Genomic DNA, 25,352 nt, shown 5'->3' on the forward strand with positions numbered 1-25,352 from the left:
TCTTGTTCCATTCCACTCAGGCCTCTTCTCATCTCTGTTTGGTGCCCTTCCACTTATTCCTATGGCCCCTTCTTCTCTCCTATCAGATTCCTTCATCTTTAGTCCTTGCCTTTCCTACCCACCTATCACCTTTCAGCTAGCCCCCTTGCCCTCCCCTGCCCCCACCCTTTTATTCTGGCATCTTCCCTGTTTCCTGTCCAGTCTTTAAGTAGGTTTTCCATCTCTACTTCAATGGTTTTGTTTGGTTCCATAGATGCTGCCTGGCCTGCTGAGTTCCTCCTGCACCTTGTGTGTGTTATTTTGTATTTCCAGCATCTGCAAAATTTGCTGTGTACTTATTACTCTCAAGAACTGGATAAAGATTATGCTATGTAGTATATAAGAACCAAAAGATATGTAATCCAATATCTGACAAAAGTAGGTCCAACAGTAACTTGTAGTTCTAACAAGTGAAAAGAAAATTGTCAAATAGATATATAGCAAATAGCATCAAACTTCTGAAATTTCAGTAAATGTAACTTTTATTCTCTGACTGCATTTTCACCATGTACAAATACATAAGATCTATGTTATTTTGGTTGTTTCACAGGACAGCCTTGCTTATGAACAGTTATTTAACCACAGAACACATCCCTCACTATGGAACATGATTTGGTTTAATGTATTTCTGGTAGACATCAAAATGAAAAAAATAATAAACAGGCTTGCCACCAAAGATCAGTTGGCCTTTAAAACAGGCCTTAAAGGCAGGGTGTAAAATTTGACTACAGAGCCATACAGTCACAATAAAGCAACAATTAAATGTATATTGAGCTTTAATTATTGTACAGCCAGAACAATAGAGCAAGTTGTGCAGACAATACAGCTCAAAAACACTGCATTCCAACAGGCAGTACTTCAGGTTGTTAAATGACCTTGTTAGTCTACGATATCCAGCACATTAAGTCCAGTGCAATTTATTTTATAATCAATCAATGGGCTATTTGAACAGCGTAGGTTGTTGATTCATAGATAATGACAAATCCTATTTCATTTAATAATGCCCTCATAATTACTTCGTCCCCTTCTATCCTAAGTTCTATATAATTCCAAGAGTGTAACAGAAGTGAATTATACAATGTAACCCTGTAAAGATAAAACTTATGGGACAGTACTATTTATTAGATTTCCACTACAGTATATTCAAATGGCCAAAATAGTTTTAACAATCACAGCCAAGATGTTAAATCAAACAGTAATTTATATTTGAGTTGGCTCCCAATATTTTCAATGACTGATCTGATAATGTCTCAAGCTTCTATGGCATTATGCAATTCCTCTTCAGTGAGGCTAAGAGTACAACTGTGGCTTGTTGCTTGTATGCTTGTAACTAATGCTTTAAAATCTTCAGACAGCAGCTACCAAGTAAACACCTCTCAAAGATGTTATGAGCAGTCAATGCACCAGTTCTAGTCAAAGGCAGGAAAGTTAGAAATTGTTTACTTAAAACTGAAGAAATTTGCATATTACAAATTCCAGTAATACTGACCAGATATTCCCTATTATACAAATAGTCCTCATTACAGTTCATCAAAATTCATAAATACTTTGAAGTATTTCAGCTTCCCATAGTAAATACTTTTCAAGTCACTGAATTACGTTAAGATTATCTGCAGTCTATGACAGTAACTTGCAGTAAAATCACTTGGCTACCACTGGAAGTGTTGCAATTTATTCTTGTTCACAACTTTGAAAGAAAGCACAATGATATGCCTAAAACTAAAGCTATCTCAAATTCAACTCCATACAATGCTAGATATCAATCAGATAGAGGTTTTCTCCATTTCTTTCTCTTTGCTGCTTTCTTTGGGTGCAAAACTATGGATGCTCTCTTTGAAAACTTGTCCATTCTTTAAAAAGCCACTTAAAAATGTCCTCTCTCTCTCTCTCTCTCTCTCTCTCTCTCACACACACAAACACACAAAACATACCTTATAGCATGCATCAATGGATAGTGATCAGGGCAAGGGCGTTGGCTATTGCCCATTCAAATCTAAATGTTCTAGTTTTTTAAAAACAAATTAAGTTTAATCATTAAAAAAAAGTCAATTAGGCAGAATTCATATGTGAACAGCTGAGCAAAACATCTTATAATATAATCTGCATTTAATCCACTCATAATTAATGATATGAGACAGTAAATGTCTATGTTTTTTATAAAATATAACAATCCTATTCCAAAATAGCATCTGCAATATCACCAAAAGTAATATTACACTAATGTATTCATAACTTTATGTTCAATTAAAAACCTGTTAAGGGATAGCCAAAAGCTGATGTTGCCTTTCCCTCTATCCCACGATTTATACTCTAGTGAATTCCCTTAAAGGCAAAATATATATTTCAACTTCAATTAAACTTGTGAAACTCAATTTTGCTTCAGATAGTTGACTATCCTAACCATATGGATCATATTCATAAAAGCTTCTGAACCAAATGCAAATAGTTCAAACATTTTAAAATTTCATGTTTGCAAAAAGCTGATAGGTCAAGCTCATCCCAAACTCGCATCAACAAATCAGTTGGCAGAGTTCCTGAAATGATACTTTTTTTTGCTTTCATTTGATATACAACAAATAGGAAATTGCAGGTCTCAGAGGCAACACACCCAAAATGCTGGAGGAACTCAGCAGGTCAAGCAGCATCTATGAAAAAAAGTACGGTCAACATTTCGGGCAGGTCCTGCTAAAGGGTCTTAGCCCAGAATGTCGACTGTACTTTTTCCATAGATGCTGCCTGGCCTGCTGAGTTCCTCCAGCATTTTGTGTGTATTGCTTGGATTTCAACATCTGCAGATTTTCTCATTTGAAATCTCAGGAGTGGTGGCTTGCACCATTATGAAACTAGGCACAACTCAAAAAAATCACTTACAGTACTGATTGTAGTACAAAATCCTGTCAACTAATTAAAGCTGCCATTTAATTTGTAATCTGTTACAGTCCTTCACAACATTGGACCACTAACAAAGTAACATTAAGTAAATATTTAGATGTGAACTAATCCATATAATCTTTGAATTCATGAAACCAATAATAAACTATGTATCTGACTTATTGAAATAGATCATCCCATGTCTATGCAGTTTCATAATCACATTATTTCAAAAAGTCTTGTCTTTGACATTTAGCTTATTACACTCCATAAAAGGTTGGCATCACAATGTTAAAGTATTTATTTAAAAAGAAAATCCATTCATTTTAGTTAAATTTTTGTTCCTGTTACTCAAACATCTCACAAAGAGTGCTTTGTGCCCATAAAACTAAGAGCATCTTAATTTCACTAATGCAGCAACAAAACATTTCATTAGAAGTGCCTACTCTCTTACTAGAATAACAGGTGATTAGATTCTTAGGTTGATATTTGTATGTGAATTAGAAATATGGCATATATATTTCGATACCTCAAAGTAAGTTTGCTTAGGGTAAAAGGTAACTCTTGTGGTGGGGGGAAGAGGATCTATTTTCAGTTATTAATTACAATATATTTACCTCATATCTTTGGATTCTGATGGTTATCACCAGAGCATCTTACAGAAAGCCATGGTGGTGCCAATGCTAATGTATGAAACGCCTGATGGCATGATGAGAAATGGATAGAGTTGGTATTCTGGGAGGAAGAATCAAATGAATTTTTTTTTTGCTAAAACGATCGTGTGTACTCCATCAGATTCTGATTAATGTAAAATTTACCTTCACAGTAGATTTTAATCTGCCAAAATAATACTAAGATATACATTGGTTCTCTGTAAACTCTATAAACTATAATGTTCCTTTTAATTGCATCTTTAATAGATCTCATGGAAACCACCTTTTCCATTATTATATTTTCATTTATTATTCTTCCCCATAACTGCCTAAAGTGACTGACCTTGTTATTTGGAAAGCCATTGAAAGCAAAAGCATAATAATGCTTATTCACTGTAAATAAAATTTTGTGTAGCTATGTTATTAACTCTGTACTTCACTAACCTACACTAGCATTTTGAAAATAAATTACAATAAATTGTTCAATTCCTGTTTTAAACCTGCTCAAACTCATTGAGCATAAAACTGTAACATTCCCTTTTTTCAAAATAGAAAGGAAATTCTATCATGTGAACTATGTTTTATTTTACCTTTCAGAGTCAAATGCAACTGTTCATTAAGATGCACTTCCACGTGAAACTGACAATGATAATTTCTTGATTTCTCTCTTTCTTTCTGAGAAAGAAATTAGAACAGGGAGGACCAAATTGATTTTCGTTTGACTGTCACCTAGGAGCTCAAGCATTGAATCAAGGTGGTTCAGTGCACTGAAGGAAATAGGAGCATCATTTTATATAAACAATGTTCTATTATTGGATTAGGAAGTCTCAAAGTACCCCCTTTCCCTGAGTTAAAAGAATGCTGGATTCTCTTTTTTTTTTGCAGCTTCTGTTGCAAATGGCTGTGTGAGAATATCAATTCAGAACAGGAACAGAGAAGGACTCCACTGTGATGACCCATTAGTGTGCTTACAAATATTGGAATGTCAGGTTTAATAGTGAATAATAATTACTTGCATAAATAAAAATAAGTTGGAGGAACTGTCTCCAACAGTGAGGATATTATAACACTTAGGAAGTATGAAAGTTTAAAGCACTAAGAAAAAAAAAGCAATAAATAATAAGACCTACTGGATAGTGAAAATGTGAAAGTTAGTGAATGGGAATGAACTCTAAAACAAAAAGCCAAATATTGCAGGTGCAAACTTAAAATTACACATCGGAATGGCTAACTCAGGCAGCAACTAAAGAAAGGAATGCAGAATATTTTTGATTGAATACTTCTCATCATAATTGATTTAAGGCCAACACTAAATTAGTTTGCACGAGTGAATCTGCAGATGCTGGAAATAAATAAAAACACAAAATGCTGGCAGAACTCAGCAGGCCAGACATCATCTATGAGAGGAGGTAGTGAAGACGTTTCGGGCCGAAACTTCGTCACTACCTCCTCCCATACTCTCCTGATGAAGAGTTTTGGCCCCAAACGTCGTCACTACCTCCTCCCGTAGATGCTGTCTGGCCTGCTGAGTTCTGCCAGCATTTTGTGACTAAATTAGTTTGTCTCAGTTGTCCTATATTCGCACAATGGTCATTCCCAACCAAGAAGCGGGTACTGGCAGTGTTGTTTTTAATGCAAGGCGTTAATATCCAAGTCTTATCCTAATCTTAATATACCCTCACTTTTCAGCAACCAGAATCTAGACCCCTGAATAAAATTTACTTGCCCTCTTCTGAGGAAGCACTTTTTAATTGCACTTTTCTGTTGCAATCAATAGACCCAGTGTAGACAAAAGAATAAACTACGTCATACAGTATATACTCCAACTGTCATACTTGATATATCCTTTACACATTATAAGCAAGAACTGTTTTGCAGACTTAATAAAATTGAAGAAACATGGGGGGGGGGGGGAATCCTTGATCTAAGCATCATTTACATGAAGATGATGCACAAGTACATCTAAATCACATGTGAACATTTACTGACAAGTGTAGCAATGTTTTAAAATTATATCATCTTTTTAAGACCCCTGGTGTATGGATCCAGATTACCTGCTTTGAATAATTGCAATATAATTGATTATAATTTTTCTTTTCTATACAAGATTCCTGTTAATTTTTGCCTAATAAATTCAAATTATTACTAACACTGAGAGACTCAAACATATTATGTATAATAGTTTTAGCATTCAGTGCTTAAGGCGGCCAAAAGAGATTTGATTCAGTTCAGTATGAAAATGCTAATACATCTTAAGAAATAACAATTCAGACAGTACAAAGTTCACAATTCCATTAACAAAGAACCAAATTATTTTCCACTAATAATATTACCATGAAATAGGTTTCAAAATATAAATGGAACTTCCAATGTATAAAAATTACAGGTTTCCAACTGTTTCTCAGATAGCCAACATAACCAGAATCAAAGTCCTTAAGCCATTTAAATGGAAATCAATCCATTGGTTACATATAGAAATAACATTTCAAGGGGGTTCTCTTGCTTATAATTTGTTGTCTTTACTTTCCATTTCAGTGTAGCTATTTAGGTCTCAGACAAAGAACTATGTTAATTATTAACATGAATTAAACTATTTGGCTGAAATAATGGCATTACATAATTATCTGGAATACCAATCAACATACAGATAAGCCACTTGGATCTTTAGAAAGTCACTGCATGATGTATTTGAACAAGGTGCAACAGTATGTCCCAACTTAAACACTGAAATTTATAACATCATGTCATCAAATAGCTTGGGGTGCAGTTGACGTATAGGCTTTTTAAAATATGTACATAATGTATGTAATCATTGCCTCAAAGTTCTTTATTATTTCCTTAAAGGTTTAATTGGATACAATGAAGGATAGGGAATGCATTTGGAGGCTGTCATGAAAATAGCTCCATATGAATAGTAACATTTAAGCCTTTTTGATTGGTCAGTTGAAAGCTTGTCAATAGAGAAACTACTTAAAATGAAAGGGGGGGAAACGGGCACCTGTTCTCCTCTGACAATAATGACCAGTCATTGAATGAATTGTATATTTCAGAACATCAAAGTTTGGTTTTGATTTATTGCATCAGCTGCCATGGTGTCTTACCACTACCACAGCAGCTGGTATCTCTTAATAAGAATTTATGGGTCAACTCTAGCAGTAGTTTTTATAAAGGGTTCTTTAGGAACATAAACCCTTTGTTATATAGTGGAGTAGCGGCAACTTTATTGCATACAAATTTTTACAAGAAGAGCTGAATTGGGATAAAGATTTTATCCATCTTTATAAACTTGTGGTTTTTGCTTGATTTCAATTTACATGAGGCTCATGATTATCACCACAATTTGTCAGGCAATTTATGGAGTAAATCATGGAAACAGGGTTTCTTTAGAAAGGAATTAATAAGACAAAGTGTTTTGACAAAATATTCCATTGCTTCTTGTTGGCTGTGGATTCGAGATCAATGTGTAATTGTGGCATTTGTAATTAAATTTAAGTGATAACCAAAGCAGAAAGTGTACAATATTAATGACAGAAACTTCTTAAAAGAACTGATGAGCAATATCACTTTTGGAACTAAAGTACATCTCCAAATTGATCTGGATTCAAAATCTAGAACATCTAAACTTAAATTTTTAATTGGCATCTTTAATGCAAGATCGTTTGCAACTCTATTTTTTGGTGAGTAATTTCACTATTCCCCAATGCTAACTAATATATCCAAGAGAAATGTAGAAAAGCTATAAAGAAATACTCGGGACAATACCAAACACTAGGGGCAAGCATTTCACTGGTAGAATATATAAAGCTTATTTTAGTTGGGTGACCATTCTTCCAGTCAAGACCATCCGTAACATATAACATCCAACTGTCTTTGAAGGATGCTCATAAGAAAAAAAAGAATTACAATTACTGTTGCACTGAGGACTGAATGCTATATTATTTCCTTGAGCTTTAATAAAAACCTGAACACATATCCACCAATAAACAAGCCATTTTGCATTTGGACTAATTTAAGTACAGTGGAAATTATTAGTTACTGTTGTATTCATCAGAAAGTGCCAAGGAATGTGACATTTCCTATACTGGGGAGCATGCATTGATGATTTCCTGGTCGAGTTGATTAGTTGCAGAATAGCTGTTGCAATATCCAACGATATCCTACAGTTCAAAACTCAGGATTATTTATTTCATCACTATAACATTATTTTTAATCTTGGCCTCAAAGTAACAGACACCTTGTGCTGTATAAAGGTATGCTGAATAATAAGTCAGAGTACAAATGAGATATCCAAAGCTCATTCCATGTAAGCTGTATAACATTCAGTTGGTAGAAAAGATATTCATCCTTCAGACTAGAAAACATTTGAAATTTACTTTCAAAGGCATCTAATCCACTACATTATGTCATTAGCTTACTCTAATTTACAGGGTTAGCATGAGCACTGACTTGTGGAATGGTTAAATCTCAGGACTATATCTCTCATGTCCAGAGACAATTCCTGATAATTAAATGTTCTGCTGGGAGGTAAATTAATGTAACAGCAATCATGTACGCATTCCCGCACTCCTGAGAATCAGTCTCCGTAGGATTGTGGAAATTTAGAATAAATACAAGTTTACACAATGCTGCAAAATATGAAAGACAAACTATTATTTTGAAAGACCTTATGATTTACAATCAAAATATCTAATTGCACAGCAATTTCAAATGAAAAAGCAAGACCAGTCAAAAGTTCGGATGGCATTCAAGTTCACTTAGGAAAGACTGCTCAACAAACAAAATGATTTTGACTTGGAACTGCTCTTAATACCCAATTTTTTTTTATTAGCAATTTAGATATATTTCCTTTTGTTAAAGGGATACTGGCAATTTTTTCTCAACTTTGTATCTTACTTCCAGGAGAAGAAGCATGTGAATAGAACGTAGCTATATTTTCATAAAATATGAACTTCTTTAAATACTGAATCATCTTAATCTAAATTTTTAAATAAAGTTGAAAAAAAAGAATTAAGTTGCTGTTGGATACTTTAAAACTTAACACTTCAAAATGCTGACAGCAAAATTCTCCAGTTACATCTGCCTTCACCATCGACTGGCTAGGTTGACTGAAGTTGGCAGAGACACCACATCTCAGTAAAATACACCAGACATTTAGCATGAAACTGGCAAAGAAATATCACCTCAGCAAACAGGTGATGTTATTTGAACACCAAGGCTGTGATTTTTGTCAGCATGTTGTAGCTCAGCTAATCTTTCCACCAATGCTTAAAAAAATAACTTCTGCTTTAATATTTATTTTGTAAATGTATGCTCACAATGAGGACCAAACACACTCATACAATTTTCTTGGTTTTTTTTTGTTACACTGAGGCTTGGTATTATCCAGGGAAAATTCAAAACAGTATACCCAACTTTATTGTTCCATCAGCAATAAGTTCAATTCAGTGAGCAATATGATCAAGATTTAGTGCTGGATTCAGAGACAATTTAAACTTGGATCTTGATTGGTAAATGCTAATTCTGCACAGGTTGAAATAGAACTTTGCTTCCTGCATCTGAGCTAGTTTCATGACTACTTTTCAGAATAGATTGGACAAAGTTCTAAACCCTTGTTCTGAACAAGACATGGAGAATTTCGTTCTTCTGAAATGAAATAGATTTGAACTTGATTCTTGAAGTGAAATAAAAATGCCCCCTAAATTTGTACCATCCACTTCCCGGGCAATAAACTTGAGTGACGGATAATGATTTTCATTTATCAATTTGAATGAAGTGTTACTATGATGCCATTGTTGAACAAGTGCTAGGAGAAAGCAGATTTAATCAATTAATCGAATTTACTAGTCCACAAGATGCAGTGATTACAGCACATGGCAACTACTGCTTTCAGTGATCACCTACTTCTAGGTATGGAACTAGAATAAGCATACAATTCAAAAACATGCTAGATGAATTTCCTGATCCTATGTTAAGTGAGCATTATAGTACATCACATTAAAAAGCTACACATAACTAGGTTCACTGGGGTCAAAAAAAATAACTGGCCTTGCTGTTGGTTTAACCAAAATTCTTGTTTGACCTGAGTATGCCTGTTTTATGTCCCAGGTATAAATCCAAGTATAATTGTTCTGAGGATATTAGGAAGATGAACATGTGGTTTAATTTTACATTGTCCAAGTTCATTTAATTCAGTACAGGTAACCTATAGCTAATGGAATTATGCATCTTGCATCTGCCAACTAAACTGACTCCATCCATATGTGTACACTGGCACAAATGCACACTCCAGCAAGAAGGACTGCATAAATGGGCACTCCATTCACCGAATATACAGGGATTCTGATGACTGTAAAGTCTGTAATAGATGGCTGTTAGGTGGTGGCATAATCTCTCTAATTTCTCCTGGTTCCAAAGGAACTGGGCCACATGGATCATGTTCATTACAGCTAAGTCGGCCATCTAGTTTGGAGATGAATAGTGCTCCGTCCCTATGATCCGTGCAGAAAGAACTGGGGCACAGCTCACAGAAAGAAACTGCCTCTTTCCCACACACGTCGCACTGATGCCATGGACATTCCCATTTACCTAATAACAAAACAGGAGAAGTGATCAGAAATTTTGTGTAGGCAGGAATATATGTCAACATAATGTGCACCAAAAGCACTAGTAATCATACAATAATAGAAATTGCTTTCTCCCCCACCCCTCACTTCCTCACAAACTGATACAAGGACAATCTGTAAAACTTGTCATAACAATAATAAGCTAACTTAACTCACCAGCAGTCATCGCATGAAAAAAATCAACCAATTTATGCACTTCACTACTTTACTCAACTTTAAAAATTAAAAAAAATTAACTGCTACATCCAAATTAAAGCCACTGTCTCTAAGAAAACAGCATTTTCTTAGACTGACATTTTCAGTCAAGGATTCTATTTCATTATGTTATGTGCATCAAACAGGAATAGAAGTGAAAAATTTAATTTTCTGGCTTCTGGAAGGTCAAATTTGATCTACATAATAAGGAACCTGTTGTTGTTGTGGGAGGTAAGCTCTTAATTCAGTGACAATCCAAGGAGGAATTTAAATGCAGAATTAGTAAAAGCCTACAAGACTAACGATGTGAGAGCATTTAAGTTTAAAGAGCAAATCACAGTTTAGCACTTAAGTAATTTTATTTTAAGAGATTGGTTACATTTAGATGTTCAATCTGATCAAACTCTGGACCAGTTACTCTTTTTCCTTCACTGCATTTATAAATAATTGATTTGCAGATATTAAGCAGGTGTTGATGTGGTTCAATATCCTGATATGGATTCAGGAAGATAAAGAAAGACGAGGTCAAGCCAGGATAGAGAAAAGTGGGAAAATTAGGTAGTTAGTCTTTTTGAATGAATGAATGAATAAATGAATGAATGAAATTAATCTATCTATTTATTTATTTATTTTGGTCAGTACAAACATAACAAAAAGCATCATTTACAATGATGATTTCATAATGATAATTTCATAGGCCAAAATTACAACAAAAAACATAGATATTCTTTGAAACAGACCAAAAGGATGTAGGCTGAAGCTACAGCTTATTACGCCTGCTTCTCTTACTTATACAACATATTTGATGTCAATCATCACATCAAAAACAAAAAATTTCATATAATCTTTTAACACAAAATCCAATTCCAAATATAATTTATTTACATTGCTCCCATTCATTTTAAATCATGTATATTTGTTCATTAAATAATTTTTTAAACTTAAGTGCAGTGCATGTTTAAATTCTTACGACAACTGTTCCATAGGTTCACCCCTCTGACTGAAATACAATGATTTTTTTACATTTGTTCTTATCCTTTGTTTTTGAAATATACATGTTCTTCTCAAATCATGTTGACTTTCTCTCATTTTAAACAACATTTGGATACTTTGTGGTAGCTGTTTCTTTTACTATTTCTATAGTAAAACATACTGCTTAAACAATACAAATAAAAATCCAGAATATTAGAAGATAGGAAAATTAAAAGATGAGAAAAGAAAGATGTGATTGAGTTTTAAGAGATAACACCAGCATATCGTGGAAATTAGAGCATTATAAAATAAATATGTTCATCAATTTATAAAAGGATTGCATCCCTGGAAAACATTTAAGCAAAAATTCTTTAATTGAGAAGGCTGGATGAAATCCAGTGTGAGAACAATGTACTACTTTGAAAGCGAGACATTTTGTAATGGCTTTGCAAATCAATGCTCTCTAAATAATTTTTAGTATTTTGATCTAACTTGATGAATTCCCATATTTAAAATAGCCAAGATCGTTCAGCTCCCATGGATAAGCAAATTTAGGCATTTACTTCCATCAGTAGAGAAAAACAAAAAACACAAAAGTTCAACAATAACAGGTGAGTAAGTTACCATTTATGGAATTACAAATAAAGATTGTCACAACATGAGGATAAAATTCAGCAACTATTAGGAATGAATTACTTAATTTTTTGCATGTAGAGACCCATTTCAGATTAGAGCAGAGAAGATAACCCATATGACAAACTGGCTATATAGATGTTACAGCAGAATGGTAACACATAATATTTGACACCACTTGCAAAACTGTGCCACACTTTTCAGACCTCAAAGTAGGCTTCATTGAAAAGCTAAGGTTTATTTTGGCATCAAAGAGATAGATTCCATCTGGACCATTGTCGAGGTCCCTGTGGTAAAGTTCTTCCTCCGGGTTGATGTCTTTGTTATTATTTCACCAATTATGTTCTGAGTACCTACTCCACCAAGTTCAACCATACCTACACCAACAATGAATCTGTCTGATCACTTCCAACCCTCTAACACAGTCTCTTAGATTCTCCTGCACTCCCTCTCTCATATTGGGTCTGCAATTCTGCATGTATCGGACTCCAGTCTGGTAGTGATACATTTTCTTTACATGACAACAAAACTGACGCTTCACCGTAATCAAATTTGATCGGCAACACCTACAATTGGAGAGTGAGGGTCAATCTAAATGGATCCATAAGACCATAAGACATAGGAGCAGAATTAGGCCATTCAGCCCATTGAGTCTGCTCCACCATTTGATCATGGCTGATCCCTGATCCCATTTAACCCTATACACTTGCCGTCTCACCGTATCCCTTAATGCCCCGACCAATCGGGAATCTATCAACTTCCGCTTTAAATATACGCATGGAATTGGCCTCAACTGCAGTCTGTGGCAGAGCATTCCACAGATTCACCACTTTTTGGCTAAAATAATTACTCTTTACTTCTGTTCTAAAAGGTCACCCCTCAATTCTGAGACTGTGCCCTCTAGTTCTGGATACACCCATCAGAGGAAACATCCTCTTCACAACCACCTTATCTAGTCCTTTCAATATTTGGTAGGTTTTAATGAGATCCCCAGGCATTCTTCTAAATTCCAGTGAGTATAAGCCCATAGCTACCAAACACTTCTTATATGTTAACCCCTTGATACCTGGAATCATCCTTGTGAACCTCCTCTGAACTCTCCAATGACAATGCATCCTTTCTCGGATAAGGGGCCCAAAACTGTTAACAATACTCCAAGTTTGGCCTGACTAGTGTCTTATAAAGCTTCAGTATCATCTCCTTGTTTTTATATTCTACCTCCTGAGAGTCTTGCACAAGGATTCCGAAGTCCCTTTGCATCTCTTGGCTCCATGCTCCCCCCCCCCCCCCCTTGCAGAAACCTCATTCAAACACAAGTAACTATTATTTAGTAATAAACCCCAAGATCACTAATGGTGCAGCTAAGGAATAAGCACAACGTATGAATTGGAGGACCATAAATATGCCAGGGTTGTTACAGAGAACAGCTTAAGTTCACAGAAAGATTTGAGCAAAATGATGCTTTCAAATTTTACTTAAAGTTATAAGAGACAAGAATTTTCCAATGAGACATTAAATTCAAGTGTTTCAAAAGAACAGTATCTAATTACTCAGAAATCTGAAGGTCTGGTGACTGGCTCATCAAGCTATGTTTATATTACCTCCTTTCCACTGCCTGATTATAATTATTGTAATTATAATGCATTATTTATAATAATGTTAACACTTGAATTCACATCTAAAAATGTGAATTCAAAGCGTGTTGGTGTAATCTAGTAAATTTGTAGTTTGGCAGCAAAGTCTAGAGTGTGCTGGATTAGTGGAATTTTAATGTACTGGTATTTTATTTAAAATTGCAACTAATTTCAATTAATTACTTTTAATCCTATCCTATGATTAATTATTGACTACTGAGTAGCAGCTTTATTTTTCATCTTTCGTGCAAATTGGAGAGATGTGTTCAGTCACTCACCAGCAGGGCGCTTGCTCAAGACCAGACAATCAGCATGGTACACCTTAGGACATCCAGGCTTCTTGCAGATGACCAGTTGCCCACCATCTCCACAACGGAAACATTCTTCCTCATGATCTCTCACTATTTCAGACTGCTGTTTGCGCTTTCTTGGAGGCATTTGCCTTTTCTTTACCTTCTTTTCATCTGCGGAGCTTGGTATATTCTAATGAGGTAAAAAGATGTGCAAGTTATTAAAAACATTGAGTCAGAAGTTTTCCCCAGAAACCCATTAGCTTCATTATAGAAATAGTAATTATTTTTACTAAATCAACTTATCTCAGGTAATTAATGACAAAAACAATAATTCAACATTCTAAGTACATTTTATGGGTAAATGTTTCATACACTCAGTGAACACTTTATTAGGTACAACACACCTGATTGTTAATATCCAATCAACCAATCCTGTGGCAGCAACATAATGCATAAAAGCATGGGGATATGGTCAAGAGATTTGGTTGTTATTCAGAGCAAACATCAAAATGGGGAAGAAATACGACTGTGACTGTGGAATGATTGTTGATGCCAGATGGGTGGTTTAGGCACCTCAGGAACTGATCTCCTGGGATTTTCCAAACAAGTCTCTAGAGTTTATAGAGAATGCTACAAAAGAAAGGCAACAGTAACTCAAATGGCCACTTTACAACAATACTATGCAGAAAAGCATCTTGAAATGTACAGCAAAATCAATCCTTGAAGTGGATGAGCTACAACAGCATATACTCAGTGGCCACTTTATTAGGTACAGGAGGCACCTAATAAAGGCCACTGACTACACGTCACAAGTGCAGGTCATGATACTTGCTCTGAATATCATGGAAGTTCAACCCTTCAAAAAGGGTCTTTACCAAAGTAACCTGACAGAAGCAAATAGATAGTACGGTTGCTATTTAAGATAGAGCAGGAAGGAAATGAGTAACTTCCCCTTTCACTACTTATAATCACCACCTTTGTTCATAAAATATGTGATGGAGTATGAAGCTATGTACAAAGGAGTCACAAGGATTTGAAGACTAGAGTGAGAAGGTCATGGAAGTGTTGACCTCCAGGATTTAATTGGAGCAATTCAGGCAAGTTACCATGACTTCAATGATAGGACAGATCCAGCACTTAAATCTACCCTCCAAAGACAAGGCCTCCTGCTCCAGCACTCTGTGACATACCCTTCCTTCTTGAACTCCCCCCCCCCCCCCCCAACCCAACACCCCATAACCATCACCTCATCCACACCAACACAATACATCCACACAACCATATATATTTAACTACTGAGATACAGCGCAGAACAGGCCCTTCTGGCTCACCGAGCTGCGCTCCAACTCACCTAGCCTAATCACAGGACAATTTTGAATGACCAATTAATTAACCTACCCACCAGTATGTTTTTGCACTGTGGGAGGAAAACGAAGCACCCAGGGGAAACTCACGCTCACAGAGGAAGAATGTACAATCTTTCTCACAGACAGCACAGGAAATGGACTCCGTATTGTAATTCCCCAAGCTGTAATAGATTTGTACTAACCGCTATGTTACCATGGTGCCTCAAATGCAGAGCTTCTCACTCATAACAAATACAAATATGTAGTTTTATGAATTTAGCAATGTCATTAGTTAATTACAATGACAGCAGTGAATTATTTCCTATGTATTTCAGACTAATGGTTTCAGTAAACATGGACCAATGAGAGAAGAAAGATCATTCTATGCTCAGTGCCTGAAGGCTGTAGGGCAAGGTTTTCTCCCTCCTTAGTCAATGTGCAACCCAAGTGAAAGGTGAGGCTGAACATAGGACACTGCAAATCTACACAGTTAACACATGTTTATATTACCTCTATTCACCCATCTATTCCATAATAAAATCTTTGTTCACTCTTGACACGCACTTACACTGTTGAATTTCCTAAGGTGTACCAGGCACACACCTTTTAAATATGCTTGCCTTCATTGCAAGTGATCATGACAGATCATATTAATTTCATATTAGTCCTAACAACCTCCCCACTATAAATCCCCTTAACTTTACTCCCCAATCCAAATGTATTGGGTCTGACACCTAGAGTAATACAGTCAAGCGCCCCTTGGTCCTCCACACTAATCCCAATCTTTTCGTCCACCTAATTGATTCTATTTGCCTGTATCCAGATTGTATCCTTCTATAGCGATATGAAGCAAGATGAAGAATAAAGGACAGGTGGGGACTACACGGTTCCGGAATATTAAGTGTGTAGTAAAGAAAGGTGAGGCGGAACAAGTGATAAGGAGGACAGATGTACAGAGGGATGGTCTGACAGAACATGGAGTTAAATGTGCAGAAAGAATAAGTAAATTTAGGAAGGACAACAAAATTCTAGGGGCGTATAGCCCAATGGGAGTTCGGGGAGCTGGGTTAAGCACAATAGGCAGAGATTCAAACAGAGAGAGGAGAAATGGGCTAAAGATTCTCTATCTGAATGCACGAAGTGTCAGAAATAAGGTGGATGAGCTTGAAGCTCAGGTGCAAATGGGTAACTATGATGTTGTTGGGATAACGGAGACATGGCTGCAGGGAGATCGGACCTGGGAAATGAATGTACAAGGGTATACGTGCTATCGTAGGGACAGAAATGTGGGCAGAGGGGATGGGGTGACCCTGTTGGTGAGGAATGAGATTCAGTCCTTTGCAAGGGGGGACATAGGATCAGGAGAAGTGGAGTCTGTGTGGATAGAATTGAGGAACAGTAAGGGCAAAAGGACCCTAATGGATGTTGTCTATAGGCCACCAAACAGTAGCATGGATATTGGGTGCAAGTTGAATAGGGAGTTAACATTGGCATGTGGCAAAGGTAATGTCGCAGTAGTTATGGGGGATTTCAACATACAGGTGAACTAGGAGAATCAGGTTGGTGCTGGACCCCAGGATAGGGAGTTTGTAGAGTGCCTAAGGGATGCACTCTTGGAACAGCTTGTACGAGAGCCGACCAGGGACAAGGCTATTCTGGATTTAGTGTTATGTAATGAACAGGATTTGATAAGCGATCTTGAAGTAAAGGAGCCATTAGGAGGTAGTGATCAGAATATGATAAGTTTTTATCTGCAATTTGAGAAGGATAAGGGCAGCTCGGAGGTGTCAGTGTTGCAGTTGAACAAAGGAGACTATGAGGGAGGAGCTGGCCAAAGTTAACTGGATGGATATCCTAGCAGAAAAGACAGTGGAACAGCAATGGCAGGTATTCTTGGGAATAATGCACAAGGTGCAAAATCAGTTCATCCCCTGGAGAAGAAAGGATTCAAAGGGGGGAAAGGGGCCACTGTGGTTGACAAAGGAAGTCAGAGATTGCATAGCATTAAAAAAAAGGAAGTATGACAGAGCTAAGGTGAGTGGGAGGACAGATGATTGGGAAATTTTTAAGGAACAACAGAACTTAACTAAAAAGGCAATACGGGGAGAAAAAATGAGGTACGAACGCAAGCTAGCCAGGAATATAAAGGAGGATAGCAAAAGCTTCTTTAGGTATGTGAAGAGAAAGAAGATAGTTAAGAACAATGTTGGGCCCTTGAAGAATGAATTGGGTGAAATTGTTATGGGAAACAGAAATGGCAGAAGAATTTAATAAGTACTTTAGATCCGTCTTCACTAAGGAAGACACAAGCAATCTCCCAGATGTATGGATGGGCCAAGGACATAGGGTAACAGAGGAAATGAAACAGATTGACATTAGGAAGGAAATGGTGATGAGTAGACTGATGGTACTGAAGGCTGACAAATCCCCAGGTCCAGATGGTCTGCTTCCTAGGGTACTAAAGGAGGTGGCCCTGGAAATTGCGGATGCATTGGTAATCATTTTCCAATGTTCCTTAGATTCAGGATCAGACCCTGAGGATTGGAGAATGGCTAATGTTATCCCACATTTTAAGAAAGGAGGGAGGGAGAAAACAGAGAACTATCGACCTGTCAGCCTAACATCAGTAGTGGGGAAGATGCTATTATTATTATTATTGATTAAAGATGAAATAGTGCCATACCTAGATAGCAGTGATAGGATTGGGCCGATAGGATTGGGCCAAGGGTAAATCATGCTTGACTAATCTATTGGAGTTTTTTGAGGATGTAACCAGGAAGTTAGACAAGGGAGATCCAGTGGATGTAGTGTACATCGATTTTCAGAAGGTATTTGATAAAGTCCCACATAGGAGATTGGTGGATAAAATCAAAGCTCATGGCATTGGGGAGAAAACATTGACATGGATAGAAAACTGGTTGGCAGATAGAAAGCAAAGGGTAGCGGTGAATGGGTGTTTCTCGGAATCGCAGGTGGTGACTAGTGGGGTGCCACAGGGCTCGGTATTGGGACCACAGCTGTTTATGATTTACGTCAACGATTTAGATGACGGCATTGAGAATAACATCAGCAAGTTTGCTGATGATACTAAGCTGGGTGGCAGTGTGACATGTGATGAGGATGTTAGGAGAATTCAGGGTGACTTGGATAGCATGGGTGAGTGGGCAGATAATTGGCAGATGACGTTTAATGTGAATAAGTGTGAGGTTATCCACTTTGGGAGTAAGAACAGGAAGGCAGATTATTATCTGAAAGGTGTAAAGTTAGGTATGGGAGAAATATAAAGAGATCTAGGAGTCCTTCTTCATCAGTCACTGAAGGTGAATGAGCAAGTGCAGCAGGCAGTGAAGAAGGCTAATGGAATGTTGGCCTTTATTACAAAGGGAATTGAGTACAAGAGCAAGGAAATCCTCTTGCATTTGTACAGGGCCCTGGTGAGACCACACCTGGAGTATTGTGCACAGTTTTGGTCTCCAGGGTTAAGGAAGGACATCCTGGCTGTAGAGGAAGTGCAGCGTAGATTCACAAGGTTAATTCCTGGGATGTCAGGACTGTCTTACGCAGAGAGGTTAGAGAGACTGGGCTTGTACATGCTGGAATTAAGGAGATTGAGAGGGGAATCTGATTGCAACATATAAGATTATTAAGGGATTGGACAAGATAGAGGCAGGAAATATATTCCAGATGCTGGGAGAGTCCAGTACCAGAGGGCATGGTTTGAGAATAAGGGGTAGGTCATTTAGGACAGAGTTAAGGAAAAACTTCTTCTCCCAGAGAGTTGTGGGGGTCTGGAATGCACTGCCTCGGAAGGCAGTGGAGGCCAATTCTCTGGATGCTTTCAAGGAGCTAGATAGGTATCTTATGGATAGGGGAATCAAGGGAAATGGGGACAAGGCAGGAACCGGGTATTGATAGTAGATGATCAGCCATGATCTCAAAATGGCAGTGCAGGCTCGAAGGGCCGAATGGTCTACTTCTGCACCTATTGTTTATTGTCTATACTCTGAATATTCAAGAGCCTAGCTCAGACACTAGCACTAAAAGGCAAAAAAGATAACAGGTTGGACTTGTGCAGTAAGGGAAGAGGTGAAAGATATCTGGTGAGAGGGCTTGCATCTGTACTCTTCAGGAAGAATGAAACAAGGAATATGCTAAGGAGGCAGTAGGTACATGTTTACAATGGTGATGAATGTGTTGTTACACCTACCTGGTTAAATCCATTCTCCATTCACTATACAAGTCATGTCCTGGTCCAAATGCATCAATTCACACTTATCAAAGCTGAAATCCATTCGCTAATCCATAATTCATCCCCCTAACTGATTGTGATCTTTTTCTGGTTCATTGTAACCTGCAAGGCTTCCTAATTTAGTATCATCAGGAAGCTTGCTAATCATACCATGTACATTCATATCCAAATCATTTACATACATAAACAATAACAAGTAACAAAAATTCAAACACCCACCCCTAGGGTACTCCACCAGACACAGGCCTCCAGTCAGAGAATTAGCTTTCAACCATCACCCTCTTCTTCCTATCATTGAGACAATTCTGAATCAACCTTGCTAGCTTCTCCTGAATCCCATGTGCAGTTCAGCCTATCACGTAAGATCATGTCAATGTTCAGCATTTAATGCCATCATCCTCTCAGTATTAATCAACAAGCTTCTAAACCTGGATTTCTGTACTTCTCAAAAGCAATCCTCAACTTTCTCATTGGGACACCATGGATAAGGAAGTTGAGAATCGCTCACTTACAATCAACAAAGGTGCATCACAAAAATGTGCGCTTAGCCCATTGCTCTACTCTCTCTATACTGTGTGGCTATGCACAGCTCAAACAGCCTCTGTAAATTTGCAGATGGCATCACTGCTGTTCACAGAATCTCAGATGTCAACGAGGCGGTGTTCAGGAATGAGTCAGATCGACTAAAGGAGTGGTGTCGTAACAACAATAAGTATTCAATGCCAACAAAACCAAGGAATTGACTATATGGCTTCAGAAACAGGAAGTCAGGAGAACACATGCCAGTCCTCACTGAAAATTTTCTTCATTGAAATGTGTCAATTGCTTTAAAGTAGTGGGTGCCAACATCTTGGAGGATCTGTCCATCACCCAACACAAAGCTACATGCAATCACGAAAAAGTTATTTAAAAGCAGCTCTACTTCATTAAGACGTACAAACAAGATGGATGAACTCAGCAGATCGGGCAGCATCCGCTGAAATGAGCAGTCAATGTTTCGGGCCGAGACACGTTGACTGCTCATTTCAACAGATGCTGCCCGACCTGCTGAGTTCATCCAGCTTGTTTGTACGTGTTGATTTGACTACAGCATCTGCAGTGTACTTTGTGTCTACTTCATTAAGTGTTTGAGAAGATTTGGTATATCACCAAAGTTTCTTGCAGCTTCTATAGCTGTACAGTGGAGAGCGTTCTGACTGATTGCATCACCGCCTGGTATGGAGGCTCCAATGCACAGGATTGCAAAAGGCTGTATAAGTTTGTAGACGCAGACTGCTGGATCACAAACAGAACCCTTCCCATCATCGACGACCTATTTAAGAAGTGGTGCCTCAAGAAGGCAGCATGCATCACCAAGGACATTTGCTCACCATCTGGGGACTTAAACCACTTTTTATTACTACCATCAGAGAGGTGGTACAGGAGCTTGAAAGACCATAGTTAATGATTCAGGAACAGCCTTTTCCCTTCCAACATTTGATTTCTGAATGTTATTACTTTTGTTTTGCACTATTTATTTTGTACCTTATAGTAATTACTAATTACTATGTGAGAGAGGTAATAAACCCGATTCTAACTCCACTGGTAGATGGTTCCAGATATCACCCACTCTACGTGCAAAAAAACTGTCCTTTGAAACTCTTTCCTCTTATCTCGACACCGTAACCATGGAAAATACATTCTGACTACCTACCCTGTCAATTAATATGTACTGTGCCTATAAAAAGTATTCAATGCTCTTAGAAAAGTTCATGCTTTATTGTTTTACAGTATTGAATCACAGTGGATTTAACTTAGCTTTTCTTAACACTGATCAACAGAAAAAGAATTTTTTGTAACTTAATTACAAATATAAAACACAAAATAACTGATTGCATAAGTATTCACTCCCCCCCTTAATATGATACACAAATCATCTCGTGGTGCAGCCAGTTTTTGAAGTCACATAATTAGTTAAATAGAAATCAGCTGTGTACAGTCAAGGTGTTTCAATTGATGTAGTAAGTAAAAATCACCTCTAGCTGGAAGATCCAACTGCTGGTAAGTCAGTATCCTGGCAAAAACAACCACCAGGAAGACAAAAGAACACTCCCAGCAACTTCGCAAAAAGGTTATCAAAAAGCATCAGTCAGGAGTGGGATACAAGAAAAATATCCAAGTCACTGAATAATCCCCTTGGAGTACAGTTAAATTAATAATCATGAAATGGAAACAGAAACCTAGGAAACCTACAGCACAATACAGGCCCTTCGGCCCACAAGTTGTGCGGAACATGTCCCTACCTTAGAAAATACTAGGGTTACCCATAGTCCTCTATTTTTCTAAGCTCCATGTACCTATCCAAAAGTCTCTTAAAAGACCCTATCATATCTGCCTCCTCCACCGTTGCCAGCAGCCCATTCCACTAAAGAAACTGAGTGACCATGCAAAAGGGGACTAGTGAGGGAGGCCACCAAGAGACCCATGCCAACTCTGGAGGAATTACAAGCTTCAATGGCTGAGATGGGAGAGACTGTGCATGCAACAACTGTTGTCTGGGTGCTTCACCTGTTCCAGCTCTATGGAAGACTGGCAATGAGAAGCCACTCGGAAAAAAAAACACACATGAAATCTTGGCTAGACGTTGCCAGAAGGCATGTGGGAGACTCTGAAGTCAGCTGGAAGAAGGTTTGATGGTCTGATGAAACCAAAATTTGAGCTTTTTGGCCATCAGTCTACACGCTATGCTTGGTGTCAAACAAGCCAAACACCACATATAATCAAAAACAAACCATCCCTATTGTGAAGCTTGCTGTGGCTGCATCATGCTGTGGGGATACTTCACTGCAGCAGGCCCTGGAAGGCTTGTGAAGATAGAGGGTAAAATGAATACAACAAATACAGGAGGAAAGTTAAAAGTCCTGGAGTGGCCAAGTCAGAGACCAGACCTCAATCCAATTGAGAATTTGTGGCTGGACTTGAAAAGGGCTGGTTCACTCATGGTCCCCATGCAGTGTGACAGAGCTTGAGCAGTTTTGTAAAGAATGGAGAAAAATGCCATGTCCAGGTGTACAAAGCTGATAAGAGACCTATCCACACAGACTCAAGGCAATAAATGCTCCCAAAGGTGCATCTCCTAAATATTGACTTGAAGGTGAGTAATTATGCAATCAATTATTTTGTGTTTAATAACCATAACAAATTTAAACCAATTGTAGAAACTTATTTTCATTTTGACACAAAAGTGTCTTTTCTGTTGAACAGTCTCAAAAAAGCCAAATTAAATCCACTGTCTTTCAGGTGCTGTAAAATATGAAAACTTTGGGGGGGGGGGGGGGAGAGAGAGAATACTTTTTACAGGCATTGTAACTCTTTTTCAGGTCTCCCCCCAGTCTCTTTCGTTTCAGGAAAAACACGCTGAGCCTATCCAATCTGGGATAATCCCATAACTGAAGTCCTTTTACCCCAGCCTGTTAAATTTCCTCTACATCTCCTCAGCACAACCACATCCTTGCTCTAGTGTGGAGACCAAAACTGTACACTATACAAGTGCAGTTTAATCAGTGTTTGATAAAGCTGCACTTTTCATCACTTTTCTATGCTTTCACCTGTAGAGATATATCATCACCCTATCTACAGGTGTTGCCACTTTCAAGGAACACTTTCAAGGAACCCCCAAGGTCCCACTGTACATCAACCTCTTTAATGCTCTACCATTTGTTCATGCCTAGTAATTCTCTGTGCACCTACTTTGGAAGCAATTTATAGATGTTAATTAACATATACAATGGATTCCAGTTCATTGGACCATTGGTTAATTGGGGCAACCATTTATTTGGAACATTTCTTAAAGAACAATAACTAGTCCAGAAAAGAGCCTGCATTCCCCGTTTATTTGGAAAAACTATTCTGCTTAATTGGGACAGAAGGCTGTTTCCAAACAATTTTGAACTAGCATCAGTCATGTACACTCTGTGGCCAGCAGACTATACCGTGCTCAGAGCAAAGAGTTTTTAAAGTAACATCAGCTGTGTGTATTTGTGATCAAAAAGCAGTGATTTTTGTCACTCATAGTTGGCAAGAAATAAGCAATAAGACAATTCAGAACCGTTTTGCTCACTGTGATTTCAAGCATCCAGGCTTCGAGATTCCAGGAACAGCCATTAGAAGATACAAAGCAAACAGTTTTTTAAACAGGGTCAGTTGCATGTGCTTTGGGCTGAATGATGCAGACTCAAAAGTGATTTCTGATCATTTTGGGTTTTTTTTTAATATCTACTTTATGCAGGAAGGAAAAGAAGGTAGTCCATTGTCTGCACTGATTTTGTTCATTTTCAGTCAAAAGAACATCGCAGCAATTTCATTTAGATGCACAATTTGTTACTCAGTTAAACCATATTTTGTCTTTGTAATGCCTTTCAACTATTTCCATTAAATTCTGGATCATGGGGCAGTTGCTTAATTAGTGTCCCAATTAACCACAACCTGTATACTATAGAACTTGTTGGGGGGGGGGGGGGTGGAGAAATGTTCACAATTACATGGATAAGGTGTAAGCTTCTCCACAGACAGCTTGAAGATCACTGGAGCTATGGGGCAGCAGCACTCTCTCCTAATCAGATGCTTTTGCATTCTGTACAGATTATTCCAACACATTAATGTTTGGTTGAGCTGCTAAACCCAGCCATCTCCTCCTGTTCAAGAAACTGACACAAAATAAAGAAAAGGATCTCCTAGCATTCAAGTTCAGATTAATTTCATAGCCTGTAACATCAAAAGCAGATTAACTAGCTACCTATCTATTTTCCATGTTCAAATTGGCTGCTATGTCTTTCTACTAGGTCAAGGTTCAAATTAAATATCATTACCAAAGTATATGTAACTTGAGATTCACCTTTCTTGCAGGTAGAAACAAAAGAAGCACAACAGAATCCACGAAAAAAAATACCCACACAACAAAGACCAACAAACATCCAATGTGCAATAAAAACAAAAAAATCCAGCAAACAATATATTAAAAAAAATAAACATACACAGAACATAAACTGCAGCCTCTCAAAACTGAGGCAACAGCCATGGAGCCAGTTCAGTCCTGAACCAAATGAAGCCAGTTCAGGATAATGATGGCTGCCAGCCATTGCTGCAGAGTCTGTTCAGCACTGAGGTGAGTAAAGATGGTCCAGGAATCCAATGGCCATGTGACAATAACTACTCCTGAACCTGCTGGCATGGACCCAAGACTCTTGGCATCTCCTGCCTGTTAACAGCAGCGAGCACGCAGGGACGGGTCAACCCCAAGCAGATGGGACAGGTTCAGGTGGGGAATTTTGGCTTGATACAGAGAAATAAAGTGAACACCCGTTCAACTTCTGCCCACTGCACCTTAATCTTTTAATCTGGCTCAGCGCTTAAATCAGCTTAACATCAGTTCATTTTTCACTTTTGGGCCCGATACTTCAATCCGGCCTGAAGTCTGCCCTGGTAACACCTGCCACAACAATGGTGTACCTGCATTCTCAAGAGTCCAATTTACTGAATCCTTCAGGATACCACAAAAACACCAGATTGTTCAGACTGTTTAAAAGCACTCCCTCAAAAGAAAATACAGGCTGTGGATTGCAGTGGTCACAGTTCATAAGTAGTATATTTAGTAAAATAGCTAGTAGTTTTGTAAGCTGCCTACAAAACATTGCCATATTGCCAGTGTCATCTTGGATAGTATTCAATTGGCTAGTAAGTACATTAGAACAATCTACAGAAGTGAAAAGCTGCTATGTGATTGCAGTGTTTTTGCATTCTTGTTCTAATTCATAGCTAAGTTTAACCTCTACCATATAGAAAGCTAAAGTGGACAACGAAGGAATA

General features: G+C 37.8%; 1 protein-coding gene across 3 annotated transcripts in view; it reads right to left on the minus strand.

Moving 5' to 3' along the window:
- Nucleotides 1-503: 503 nt before the first annotated feature.
- Nucleotides 504-25,352, minus strand: part of nsd1a (nuclear receptor binding SET domain protein 1a) — a 200,027-nt gene continuing 175,178 nt past the window's right edge. For all 3 annotated transcript variants that reach the window (XM_073067756.1, XM_073067755.1, XM_073067754.1), the window contains 2 exons: nt 13,899-14,103; nt 504-10,148 (listed from right to left, as the gene is read on the minus strand). In XM_073067756.1, coding sequence (XP_072923857.1) covers nt 9,883-10,148; nt 13,899-14,103 — 471 coding nt within the window. In that variant the 3' untranslated portion in view covers nt 504-9,882. The remainder of the gene's footprint in view (nt 10,149-13,898; nt 14,104-25,352) is intronic.

Source organism: Hemitrygon akajei, chromosome 15 (genome assembly GCF_048418815.1).
Source record: "Hemitrygon akajei chromosome 15, sHemAka1.3, whole genome shotgun sequence".
In the NCBI taxonomy this organism is placed as follows: Eukaryota; Metazoa; Chordata; class Chondrichthyes; order Myliobatiformes; family Dasyatidae; genus Hemitrygon; species Hemitrygon akajei.